This window comes from Mustela erminea, chromosome 9 (genome assembly GCF_009829155.1).
Source record: "Mustela erminea isolate mMusErm1 chromosome 9, mMusErm1.Pri, whole genome shotgun sequence".
Lineage (NCBI taxonomy): Eukaryota > Metazoa > Chordata > Mammalia > Carnivora > Mustelidae > Mustela > Mustela erminea.
In genome coordinates this window covers 72,320,605-72,334,317 of record NC_045622.1, presented here as the reverse complement: position 1 = coordinate 72,334,317, position 13,713 = coordinate 72,320,605, and the positions used below count along the sequence as shown (strand labels likewise).

At 44.2% G+C, this 13,713-nt stretch overlaps 1 protein-coding gene across 2 annotated transcripts; it reads right to left on the bottom strand.

Annotated features, from left to right (window-relative positions):
• Nucleotides 1–93: 93 nt before the first annotated feature.
• On the bottom strand, nucleotides 94–13,087 carry LDHA (lactate dehydrogenase A). 2 transcript variants are annotated; one of them, XM_032358576.1, is made up of 8 exons: nucleotides 12,957–13,087; nucleotides 10,773–10,922; nucleotides 8,348–8,465; nucleotides 6,621–6,794; nucleotides 6,016–6,189; nucleotides 3,723–3,840; nucleotides 1,236–1,359; nucleotides 94–413 (listed from the first exon to the last, which is right to left on the bottom strand). In XM_032358576.1, exons 2-8 carry the CDS (start codon nucleotides 10,896–10,898, stop codon nucleotides 249–251), a joined length of 999 nt encoding a protein of 332 aa, XP_032214467.1. In that variant the 5' UTR covers nucleotides 10,899–10,922; nucleotides 12,957–13,087; the 3' UTR covers nucleotides 94–248. The 2 variants fall into 2 exon arrangements, with proteins under 2 accessions (XP_032214467.1, XP_032214465.1); XM_032358574.1 differs by lacking the exon at nucleotides 12,957–13,087 and adding an exon at nucleotides 11,128–11,403.
• Between the last annotated feature and the right edge of the window lie 626 nt (nucleotides 13,088–13,713).

Here is a 13,713-nt window from a genome sequence, read left to right as displayed (position 1 = left end):
GCAATATTGGCAGTGGTGCCTCTGAGATGAACCCATTTAGGACTATAAAGGCAGGTATCATCCAGCATCAGGGTATAGCTGCAGGGTTTACTGAACCATTCGTATTTAGGAATTTAGGAAACTGATGTTTTTTCTTTAGGCCATTTTGATATTATTTAAGTAACAGATCAGATAATAAGGACAATGTACACAACCTCCAACTAAAACCCTGTCGTAGTCTAGACAGTGAAGTAGTACATTAGAAAACTTTAAAACTGCAGCTCCTTTTGGATCCCCCAGAGTGTATCTGCACTCTTCTTCAAACGGGCCTCTTCCTCAGTAGTTAGAGTCACCTTCACAACATCTGAAATTCCATTCTGTCCCAAGATGCAAGGAACACTAAGGAAGACATCATCTTTAATTCCATAGAGACCCTGAAGACAAAAGGAAAAGTATTTTATGTTTTGAGCACACATTCTGGGGTCTCCCAAGACTTTCATTCTTTAAAATTATGAAGCTTATTTAATACAACTTGAGAAGTAGGAACTCCTGTCCACGTTTTCGGTTAGGATGTTATGAACAGTGCAAGTCATCAAAATTCCAGCAAGATTTCTGTTCTAAAAGACAATCTAAATTATTGCCATTATCCATATTACTGTTCAATTTTTAATGACAACATTTTGGCAACTCTACTTTGAGTGACTTCTTTTTTCCTTCAAAGGAAAAAGCTTTTCTTTTATGGTCTTCCACTCACCTCAACTTATTGTACGTTATCAAGTTATCTATGTGAACATAGTACCACTAAACATTAATCCCAAAGTTCAACGATTTCTCTCCAAAAAAGTTGTGACTGCATTTATTATGTCACTTAAATCAAATTTATGTCACTTAGATTTATGTCACTTAAATCAAAGACTGATGACTAAGTCTGTTTTCACAGAAAATTTTTTTTTTAATTTTTAATTTTTTATAAACTATATATTTTTATCCCCCGGGGTACAGGTATGTGAATCACCAGGTTTACACACTTCGCAGCACTCACCATAGCACATACCCTCCCCAATGTCCATAACTCCACCCCCCTTCTCCCAACCCCCCCGACCCCCAGCAACCCTCAGTTTGTTTTGTGAGATTAAGAGTCACTTATGGTTTGTCTCCCTCCCAATCCCATCTTGTTTCATTTATTCCAGAAGAATCTTTTTTAAAAACCAGAAAATAATCACATTCAAATACAATGTACCACTACATACACCTACCTTAATCATGGTGGAAATTGGATGCACCCGCCTAAGATTCTTCATTATACTTTCTGCCAAATCTGCCACAGACAGTCCAATGGCCCAGGAAGTGTAGCCTTTCAGTTTGATCACCTCATAGGCACTGTAGGGTAGGGAAGAACAGAGAAAGTTAGGAAAAAGTAGGGTAAGAGAAAGCAAAGAACGAACAAACACATGCTTTACAGCAAATAATGCCATGAAGTTACATTACAGACCTCAGTAATGCTTGCATGCATACCAAGATATTATGTATAGGGATGTTCACAACAGTACAATGTATATTCAATACCACAGAATATTACAACTGTCAAAACAAGTAACTACATCTACATGCAACAAAATAAAGGATTAAGACGTAATACTGAATCTTAAAAAATAACTCCAAGATTAGATTACATCTTTGACTCAAAGCAAGGGATGGGCAGTAGGATAGAAGATGAGTGGGAGGAGGAGCTCAGAACTCCTACTCAAGTACCAGCAGACTAGTGATTCTAACCCAACAAAACACTACACTTAGTTGACAGCTATTATCAATGTTTCTTGGGTTGGGTGGTGGGTTCACAGGTTTTTGTTTATATTTTTTGGTTTTTTTTGAAGTTTTTATTTATTTATTTGACAGACAAGAGTTCACAAGTAGGCAGAGAGGCAGGCAGAGCGGGGGCGGGGGGGGGGGGGGAGCAGGCTCCCCGCCGAGCAGAGAGCCCAACGCGGGGCTCCATCCCAGGACCCTGCGATCATTACCGGAGCCAAAGGCAGAGGCTTTAACCCACTGAGCCACCCAGGTGTCCCGGTTCACAGGTTTTTTTAAAGAGGGCCTTGCCTAAATCAATCCTGATTCATTACTCAGTTCTACAGACTAAGGCCCACACGTGGTTTGTAGTTAAGTAAATAACGGGATGGTAAGCATCTGCCTTCAGCTCAGGTCATGATCCCAGGGTGCTGGATCAAGTCCCATACCTGGTTCCTTGCTCAGTGGGGAGCCTGCTTCTCCCTCTGCCTGCTGCTCCCAGTGCCTATGCATGCACTCTCTCGGTGATAAAAATCTTTAAAATATCATATATATATATATATACACACACACACACACGAAATAAATAGTAAGACCAAGTTGAAAACTTCTGTATTTACATAATTTCATACAATATTCACATTTTTAGTACAATTATGAATCTACACATTGCCTGAAACTTTATAATCATCTGAATAAACAAGTTTGCTATTTCTAATCATAAAGCCTGTAACAAGAAATTGGATTTAAAAATTCTTGGGGCTCCTGAGTGGTTCAGTCAGTTGAGAATGTGACTCTTGTTTTTGGCTCAGATCGTCATCTCTGCGTCATGGGATTGGCCCCATGTCAAGCTCCATGCTCAGCGGGGGGAGGTCCGCTTGAGATTCTCTCCCCTCTCCCCTTCCCCTGCACGCACGCACATGCTCCCTCTCAAATAAATCAATCAATCTTTTCTTAAAAAATAAAGAAATAAAAGTTCTTATTTCTGCGGCACCTGGCTGGCTCAGTCCATGTAGGATGTGACTCTTGATCTCTGGGGGGTTCTGAGTTCAAGTCCCACACAGGGTGTAAAGGTAACTTAAATAAATAAAACTCTTATCAATAAATCAATAAAAATTCTTATTCCTAACTGAATCACCCATATATGCTATTGAAGTAAAGACTTAATCTGAAATACAACTTCTAAGCACTAAAAGATTTATACTACTATAGAGTAATACAGCAAAGACTGTTGCATTAGCCATTTTTAGTTCTTTACTTCTGTTTTATAGTATGTTCTTTAACAAAACATCAGGAAAAATCTTACTTTTTTTTTTAATTTTTAAGTAATCTCTACACCCAACATGGGACTCGAACTCACAAGCCTGAGATCAAGAGTCACATGCTCTACCAACTGAGCCAGCTATAGCCAGGCGTCCTTAGAAAAATGCTTTCTGACAAGTACTCAAATGCTATTAAACTTTCAAACTTCAAAATAAAAATATAGGGGCTCAGTGGGTTCAAGCCTCTGCCTTCGGCTCAGGTCATCATCCCAAGGTCCTGGGATCGAGGCCCGCATCAGGCTCTCTGCTCAGCAGAGAACCTGCTTCCTCCTCTCTTTCTCTTTTCCTCCTCTCTGACTAGTTGCAATCTCTATCAAATAAAATAAATAAAATCTTAAAAAAAAAAAAAAAATAAAATAAAATAAAATAAAATAAAAATATAAGTCTTAGGGGTGCCTGGGTGGTTCAGTAGGTTAAAGCACCTGCCTTCGTCTCGGGTCATGATCTCAGGGTCCTGGGATCAAGCCCTGCATCGAGCTCTCTGCTCAGCAGGGAGCCTGCTTCCCTTCCTCTTTCTCTCTGCCTGCCTCTCTGCCTGCTTGTGATCTCTGTCAAATAAATAAATCTTTAAAAAATAAAATAAAATAAAAATGTAAGTTTTAATCTTCTGTATTGCCAAATTATGGGATCCATTACCTGTCAACCACCTGTTTGTGAACCTCTTTCCACTGTTCCTTATCTGCATCAGTGCCTAAGTCAGGGTGCAGATTCTTCAGAGACACACCAGCAATGTTTACTCCACTCCATACAGGCACTAGAAGAACAGTACAGCATACATTTACTTCCACATGTCATCTAGCAGACCACAGAGCACCCTAACCAGTCTTCCGGGCTAATCTGCTCTAAGTCAACATACTCCTTGCTTGTTGACTTAAGACCCTTGATCTGTAACAGAAATAAATCACTTTCCCTGAGATTTGTAGACCACTGGTCTGGGGGAATAAAGAACCAAAACGTTCCCAGGCCACAGAGGCCAGCAAGTCTGTTCGAAGCTGCCTCACCTTTCTGATTAGCCCAGCCATCTTTCAGCAAAATGTATCCTTTCTTAAGATCACATGAATGATTTTACTGACCTCCCTTTGAGTATCTGTAAACCTTGCCCTCCTTCACAGAAAGAACAGAGTACTTTTGCACAACTCCTTGGTACTAAGGAACCAGACCTTCTTGCACACTAGAAGAACTAGAACTTCTTGCACAATCTCTGAGCACTGAGTAACTGGCATCATCAAATCTGCATGCAATCAAGAAATGTCACAGACCACTGTGTTCCCTTAACTGATTAAACCCCTTCAAAAGTCTCTGGGTTAGGGGCACCTGGGTGGCTCAGTGGGTTGAGTGTCTGCCTTTGGCTCAGGTCATGATCCCAGGGTCCTGGGATCAAGCCCCCCATCCGGCTTCCAGCTTAGCAGAAAGCCTGCTTCTCCCTCTCCCTCTGCTTGCTGCTCTGCCTTCTTGTGTTCTCTTTGTATCTGTCAAATAAGTAAATGAAATCTTTTTTTTTGAAGATTTTAAAAATTTATTTGAGAGAGACAGATAGTTAAGAGAGGAACACAAGCAGGGGGAGTGGGAAAGGGAGAAGCAGGCTTCCTGCTGAGCAGGGAGCCCAATATGGGGCTCGATCCCAGTTCCCTGGGATCGTGACCTGAGCTGAAGGCAGACGCTTAACAACTGAGACACCCAGGTGCCCCAATTAATAAGATCTTAAAAAAAATCAATCTCTGGGCCAGGAAGGAACTTCAGAGTTGGGCTTTTGGACAAGAGTCTACCTTCTTCCCCAGGCTGCCAGCCTCCTGAATAAAGCTCATATTCCCTTCCAGTCAAAACTTGCCTCTTGACTACTGGCCTTGAGCAATGGGGAGCCAAACTTGGGTTCTGGAAACAATAGTAATTTTTTTTTAAAAGATTTTATTTATTTATTTGACAGAGATCACAAGTAGGCAGAGAGGCAGGCAGAGAGAGAGGAGGAAGCAGGCTCCCTGCTGAGCAGAGGGCCCGATGCGGGGCTCGATCCCGGGACCCTGGGATCATGACCCGAGCTGAAGGCAGAGGCCTAACCCAAGACTAGTAATTTTGACCCTTTTCTCTAATTCTCACTTCTTATCTGGGGAGGATTACCTGCTTTTGGTAGATGGTCAAGACTACAACCACCCTTACTCTTAAACTTTCATTGACTGATTTATGTAAGACTAAGAATTTTCACCATATTCTAACTTGTTTTCCTACTCTACCGCGATGTTTAATCTGTGTGTATTTGAAAAATAAAGACATTATGAAATCATAAAAGGAATTTTCTTGGCATAAGTAACTGAGAACTCTGCACAAAATTAAAACATCTCTTAGCTGTGTAGACTTTTTCATCTCCTTCATTTGGATTGGCTGACCTTATCTGAGCCCACAAAGTTCAAGTCTAGACACAGCTGTGATATCAAATGACTGAGGTCATCCTTAGAACTATTCTCTATTTTAATATGTCCACTGTATTTTTTTTTTTTTAAAGATTTTATTTATTTATTTGACAGAGAGAAATTACAAGTACACTGAGAGGCAGGCAGAGAGAGAGAGAGAAGGAAGCAGGCTCCCTGCTGAGCAGAGAGCCCGATGTGGGACTCAATCCCAGGACCCTGAGATCATGACCTGAGCCGAAGGCAGCAGCTTAACCCACTGAGCCACCCAGGCGCCCAATATGTCCACTGTATTAAGTAAAAGGAATTTCATTCCCCATCCATGACATAGGGATGCCATAAAATGTTACATGAAAGTTAAAATCTTAACCATTCTTAAATAAAAATTATGTCAAAAGATAGATTTCTAGAAACCATCCTACTCCAATGAATGGGTATCTGATTTCAGCTCTGGTTTAATAATGAAACTTCTGTAAATATTTTAAAACAATTTTTTTTTTAAAACAAGAGAAAATAGTTATGCTTACCACTGGAGTCTCCATGCTCCCCCAGGATCCACCCGTGACAGCTTAACGGGTGAACTCCCAGCCTTTCCCCCATTAGATAACGGAACCGGGCTGAATCCAGATTGCAACCACTTCCAATAACACGGTTTTTGGGAAAGCCACTTATCTTCCAAGCCACATAGGTCAAGATATCCACTATGAAAAAAACGTTTAGGCAGATACTAGGTCAATTATTAGATAATGTTTAGCTAGTCAAGATACATGGCTCTGTATGAATCTTGATCGTGCTTATGACCCAACATTTTTGTTAAATTTTTAAACCTTTATTCGTAACATGGCAAATTCATGAAGTCCTCAAGAAGTGTAGTTTAATGAAAATAAATTGTGCATTAACAACATCTTATTCATAATTTATCTAAGCTCTTCTTGGGCAAGTAACTAATTTCTAAGTTCTAACTACATTTAGGGGCACTGTATCCCCCTTACTATTTTAAACTTAATGATTTTAGCAAATCCGTTCACAAGAGGAAAATGAAAAATATGAGCAATAGATGTGTGTATACAGAACATGACATATACCCTCAGTTTCACTCGAGTTCATCTATTTGTACAATTAAAGGTCTCACCTGGATTGGAAACAACAAGCAACTTGCAGTTTGGGCTGTATTTGACAACATTAGGAATGATGAACTTAAAGATGTTCACGTTACGCTGGACCAAATTAAGACGGCTTTCTCCCTCTTGCTGACGTGCCCCAGCTGTGATAATAACCAACTTGGAGTTTGCGGTCACATTATAGTCTAGACAAAAGGGAACAAAAACCAGATTACAGCCTTTAAGAGAACTCTAATACCTAGCCGGCAGAAAGCTGTTCTATAACCTTCTCTTTTTTTTTTTTTTTTTTTAAAGATTTTATTTATTTATTTGTCAGAGAGAGAGCAAGCGAGAGAGCAAGCACAGGCAGACAGAGTGGAAGGCAGAGTCAGAGGAAGAAGCAGGCTCCCTGCAGAGTAAGGAGCCCGATGTGGGACTCGATCCCAGGACGCTGGGATCATGACCTGAGCAGAAGGCAGCTGCTTAACCAACTGAGCCACCCAGGCGTCCCTATAACCTTCTCTAATGGACAGTTTGAACAACTGTGTTACCTCCCCTACTTCCTTTCATACATAGGTAAATACAGATAAATGCTTGTACTGCTACCTTCCCACCCCCATCTTCTTTAGTTTTTGGCCACTTAACTTGGGAGGATGAGTAAATCACCACCTTCCTTGTGTTCTGGTTTTAGACTGTGACTTTAGTGACAGCTCAGAGGAGCTGGAAACCATCGAATGAGGTTGTCATCCCTCAATTTTTTTGCCACCTGAGCTCATGCTCACACTCTCCCACACTCTTTCTTTTTTTCTTTTTTAAAGATTTACTTATTTGAGAGAGATGGAGGGAGAGAGAGCACAAGTGGTGTGAGGGGCAGAGGGAGAAGCAGGCTCCTGGCTAGGCAGGGAGCCCAACGTGGGGCTCAATCCCAGGACCCCGGGATCATGACCTGAGCTGAAGGCAGATGTCCAACTGAGTCACCCAGGCACCCCGATACTCCTGTTTCTACTTAACTACTTCACTATGATCACACCAGTCCAGAGACAGGCTGTTTTGTTTTTTAAGCAAAAGCCACATACTTATCAAGTATGTCTTGCTTCTAGATACCCTATGGTACAGGATAGTCAACCCAGCCCGTAGGTTAGTGGTCACTGATTTTCAAGTGTCAAAAGAAACACCATTTGTACACATGTCCAGGTTTCTTGACCAGGGCTCTTAAGTGTAAAAGGCCCAAGAATATCCGAACAGGCTCATTTATCCTATTCTCAACCTTCTGTTAGTGTGTGAAAGGAAGTAGGGCAAGTATATTAAATTTAAATATTAGAAACAATGTGGTTACATACAAACCTGAGGAGCTTTACTAATTACATGCTAACTCAGATGCTTTCCACATTACAGACATACTGGATTTCCATTTAAAACCATTTACTAGAGGGGTGCCTGGGTGGCTCAGTGGGTTAAGCCTCTGCCTTTGGCTCAGGTCAGTCATGATCTCAGAGTCCTGGGATTGAGCCCCGCATTGGGCCTGCTTCCCCGTTCTCTCTGCCTGCTGCTCTGCCTACTTGTGATCCATCAAATGAATAAATAAAATGTTAAAAAAAAAAAAACTCACTTACTAGAAATTACAACTTTCATAAAAAAGGTTACCAATGCAAAATTGTTCAAAGGCTCTCTGATCCTATATAAAAAGCCAATCAGAATTTCAAGCCTGATAGAGAATTAAGTTTAGCATAGACCACAATGTAAGTTTGTTGTAATTCACCTTTGCCAGAGACAATTTTTGGTGTTCTAAGGAAAAGGCTTCCATGCTGGAGATCCATCATCTCTCCCTTCAGTTTGTCTTCCATGACATCAACAAGAGCAAGTTCATCTGCCAAGTCCTAAGAGATGTTAACAATTGTAGTCAAATGGAAAGCATACATTATTTAGTCAAATAGAAAGGCATGCAAAAATTTCTGTATTTCTAGGACAGAAAGAGTTCTGCTACTTTATTAGTATCGGGACATACGTCAAAATAAAGGTAGGCCCCCATTTAAAAACTGACTCTCAGATGACCCTTCCATAGGAAGAAGTACTGATCTTCTCTCCTCATTAGAGCAAGCTTTGCAGGGGCTCCACCAGCCACTGTATGGAAGCAGAACCCTGGACTGGCAATGGATGGAATATCACCCAATTACATAAAGCTGCTTTATTTATACTGTCAAATTCAGTTTTTTAAATTGATTTTAGGTCATTATTCATTACATAAGTGAGTCTGACTAGTATCACGACTTGGAAGTTTAAAAAAAAGTGGTATTCTGGATCATTCTTTGTCTATATATTAACCAATACTAACAGTGTCACATGTAGATAGATTTGTGCACTGCAATATAGTATTGGTGAAAAATATCCTTTCAACTGAAGCAGCAAATATTCACAGGTGCCATCTCAGACCAGGAGCATCAGTAACAGATTTAACAGACATGAGTTGTGAACTGTTATAACCAAGTTAAGTTATACTAGCTGAGCTACAGAACTACCCCAAGTCATCTATGATAACCTTGCACTATGCTTATGCACACCCAAGTTAGAGAGCATCATAGGAAAAGACCACAGGTGACTCACAGGTATAAGAAAACAGATGGCATCAATTTCTGATCCAGCGGGAAAGCTGTAAGAATTGGTACAGGCACCCCTTCGTTTTCAGAAGTCTGCATTATGCCAATTCATTTTTATATAAGACCTAACATTGTACCTGTTTTTACTGAAAGAAATCCAAAGAGGATTTGCGCTTTTATGAAAAAGGCAAAAAGCAATAATGGCATTCAGTTGTTCGTTCTGCAGTGAGCCCTGAGAGTAGTAGTACACATCCCAAGTACCAACAAGCTCCTTCCCTAGGAAACTTTATGCATCTCAGTATCAAGCTGTCATAGCTTTGAACTGCGTGAACATCTGTACTTCACCTCTATTTTGGGTATCTGTCAGCAAGTTGTGTCCTAAGGTTCAGAAAAGCCCAAGGTTATTTCTTGGGTCTGGGAACGCTCAAAAAAATTTTCCGTATTAATCAATCGGACTGTCTTCACTTTACACCATTTTGGCTTCGGAAGGGTTTCACAGCAATGGTCTCCTGTAGGATGGTGGGGGAAACCTTTACACTATGTGGCTCCTCGTAAGTACACATATGAAGCAACATGTTGTAACCATACATAGCTCATTGCTTCAGTTCCTTATTTCAATCCTTTCCTGTTCAAAAGCCAGAATTAATCATTTCACTCTCTTATTTGAACTCCAAATCTAAATTTAAGATATTTTATGGTAAGTTGCGATTATTTTTATACATAAACCGGGCCTGACTACTTAAAATGTGTTTATTCATTCACAAATTCTAACTAAGTGTTCGCCCCATAACTGATACCAAAATTACTATTCAAGGGGGCAATTTTTGTGTAAGAAATGCTTAGGATTTCCCACATTTAGCGTGATTTTAATTTTACCAATGTATGATTTTCAATTCAAAAATTATTTTAAAATAACTTTAGCTTGTTTAAAGGCATGGGCTCTTTTTCATTTGTAGGCAATTCATCCATGTTAATAGGGCAAAGTGAATTTAAGGAAGGGTCACCCTAGGGTGCCTGGGTGGCTCAGTCCTTAAGTGTTAGCCTTCGGGTCAGGTCCTGGAATTGAGCCCCTCACCTCCCTGTTCAGCGGGAAGCCCTCCTCTGCCTCTGCCAGCCCCCCTGCTTGTGTTCCCTTTCTCGCTGTGTGTCAAATAAATTTTTAGAATCTCTTTAAAAAAAAAAAAAAGGAACTGTGTCACCACTTGCCTGACAACTTTTTTTTTTAGTTCAGATACGCTTTTGGTATGGCATCACATTTTTCTTTTTTTTTAAATATGATTTTATTTATTTATTTGACAGACAGAGATCACAAGTAGGCAGAGAGGAGAGGAGAGGAGGAAGCAGGCTCCCTGCAGAGCAGAGCCCGATGTGGGGCTCGAGCCCAGGACCCTGGGATCATGACCTGAGCCGAAGGCAGAGGCTTTAACCCACTGTGCCACCCAGGCGCCCCTGGCATCACATTTCTAAAGTTTGTTCCATAAAACGCTCTCTGAGTGCATGAACCTGAATCTTTGTATATACAATGTGATAATCCAATTCTTGGGGGAGTGGGGGGATGGGTGTCTCCAAGAAAGATGGGCTCTCACTTACCTTCATTAAGATACTGATGGCACAAGCCATGCCAACAGCACCAACCCCAACAACTGTAATCTTATTTTGGGGGACATGTTCTTCCTTAAGAAGATTCTGTATCAGCTGGTCTTTGAGAGTTGCCATTTTGGACTTAGAACCAAAAGGAATCTAAAGGGGAAAAAACACGCACAGTCACTGCATCTTCTTTAACGCTATTAACCTAAAGCTGTTCCAAAGGAGTTCGTTTTACTTCTTTTGGGGGTACTTGCCACTAAAAAGGGGGAAGGAAAAAACCTAAAGCTGGCCACAGGAATGTTGATAGACCGAATGCCAGGGTCTGGTCTCTCTAGGATCTTGGTGTAAAGGATCTCACCTTGGCGTGGAAGAATAGCATTGACGTTTGAGTGTAAGTATAGCTTCCTGAGGCCTCCCTCATCTTGACGTATTAACCCCAAGCGGGGCCGCCTTTCCTCACACAAAATCGCTATGAGCTGCCTGCCCACTCTACTCCAGTCACCCGGGTTCCCGCCAAACCCTCAAGAAAGGACCCGAGGAACGTGGAAAAATCTCCTGTAACTGCCTCCTGAAATGACCCAGTCGTCTTAGGGCATGCGAAAAGCTCTGCTCATGCGCAATCACTCCCTCCTCCAGCCCCAGAAGAACGCCAACAGCCCAGCCAGAGCTCGTGGGGTTTACCGCCCCTCCCCCAGCCTTGCCTGCGCGAGACTCGCGCGCATGCTCATTTCCAAGCAGTGGGCGGGGACAAGAGTAGAGTAGGAACCCCAAGCTTTCCAGAGTTGGGCACTGCCCCCGACGGCGACGGCCGGGGTAGCCCCGCCCACGGGCGGAAATGACTGGAAATTACCGTGCTCTTCGGGTCAGACGGAGAGCGCGCACGCGGCGGACTTTAGACCTAAGTAGTGCCCCAGCTGGCTGCCTCCCTGGCCACGCGCGCGGCCACGGCCAGACTTTAAATCTTAAATACTTGGTTGCTGTTAACAAACCGGGAGGGAGGCGCCTCGTCTCGTGTGGCTTCTGCTGCGATCCATGCTGCAAAGGCGTGAGGCCCGGTAGGAGGAAATTGTCAGTACAGGAAGTGCAAAAATAGCTGTAGAGGCCCAAAGCCCTGAGGTTAACATGATACTGGGTGTAATCCTCCATTTCCAGAGCCGGGGAGGAGGCCTTCGCTCTGCTAATGCAACCCCGCACTGCATTCACTGGAAAGGTTATCACAGGCTGCATCCCAAAGCCCCACGTCTAGTCTTGAGTTCCAAATGGGAAAAAATATCCGAGGACTTCCAGGCAGGCTGCCCAGAGTCACCAAGCTGGAATCGGATCTCTCCTTACAAATCACTGCTATTTCTAGACCTGGCTTCACCGAAAACCTAAGGATCCAGCGTTCCCTTTAATGTGGGGACGGGTGACGGAGGAGCCCTGCAGAAAGAGGGTCTATTCCCCAAATCTGCCACCCACTTTGTTACCTCAGAGTTGCCCTAACCTTCTCCCAGCTTTAGGTCCCCCCCCCCCCTTTTTCAAAAGGAGTAGATGGTACCAGATATTCTACTCGCAAAATACCATCTGCGACGCAGGAGGGCTGAATTCTCTTCCGGCTTCATCTTTGCATGCACCGTGCCTAGGGCAGCACCTGATACATCAGCAGTCGCTTATTAAGTGCTAATTTGCGCAGAGACCGCCCTGTAACAGGGACAGCAGCAGCTCCGTGGAGTCCACCTCTCGCGAGCCCCAGGGTTAAAAAGCGACCCGAGCAGCGCTCCGCGGCTTTCATACCTCCTCCCCCAGCCCCACCGCCCGACTGCTGAGGCTTTTTCGGCTCTCTGGGTTCTGGAAACCGGACCTCGAGTTCTGCGCCGTTTGCCTCTTTTAAGCCCGGAGGTATGCCCCACCCTTCGTTATCTGTCCTATTCTCGTCCTTCTGCATCCACTTGGCCTTTCCACCACAGGATTTCCCAGCCCGACCGGAGATCGCGGTGCCCGCTTAGAGCAAAAGCAGAGTGCGGCGGGCTCCCGAGCCCACGCATGGCGTGGGCCACCGCCCAGGTATGGCCTGCGAACTCTGCCTCCACCCCGCCACCCCCACGCCCCGGAAGCGGAGACCCCTTTGCGGGCAGCGTCGAGTTAGCAAACCAGAAGCTGCTCGCTCTCCTGGCCCTCCAGCTCCGTGCACTTGGGGCCAGACCGTACCGGGAGTGCACGTCGGGAGGGCGAGCGTCAGCGGCGCGCGAGACTGAATCCGGACTTGGCGGCAGCGGCTCCGACACTCGGAGCTGAGCGCGGGAGGGGCCTTAAATGGAACCGCGAGGCTGACGTCAAGGGGGAGCCGGGCGGACGTGCGGGAACCCACGTGTGGGTCGGACTAGGGGCGGGCTCCGAGCCGGGCGGGGCAGTGGAGCAGCTTAGGCGGCGCGCGCAGCGGGACCGCCAACCTGCCGACAGACCCATGTGCGTCCGGAGATCTGAGGGGCTGCTAGAGCCACGCTACCACCCGCCACAAAAGCCCAAGCCAGTCAAGCGGACCCTCAGGAAAAGCTTAATAGGAATCTTCACCGCTGTTTCTCATTGCCCAGAACAGCTTCTGGCACGTAGACTTTCAACAGCTTGTTGGAAAGGAGGGAATGCCTAGCACAGCATCATTCTGACCCTACCCAGGTCGTGTGATCGCCAAAACTCGCTGTCCTCCACCTGCTGCTAAACATTCCAAATCCCCCAGCTCGTAGTGAGGTCTCAGCTCTAGCCTTCGTTGGTGCTGGTTTCCTTTGCCTGGCCTGCCTTCCTTCCCGATATCTTCTTTAAACCTTACCCATCTAGTAACACACACGCGCGGGGGGGTGGGGGCGGGGGCGCGCGCAAAATTGGTGTCTCTCTTGTTTCTGCATCTGCGAAGCTGTGTCTCCTTCAGACCGGTTTGCCTTGGTGATGTTTGTCACTCTGCTCTTCCCTG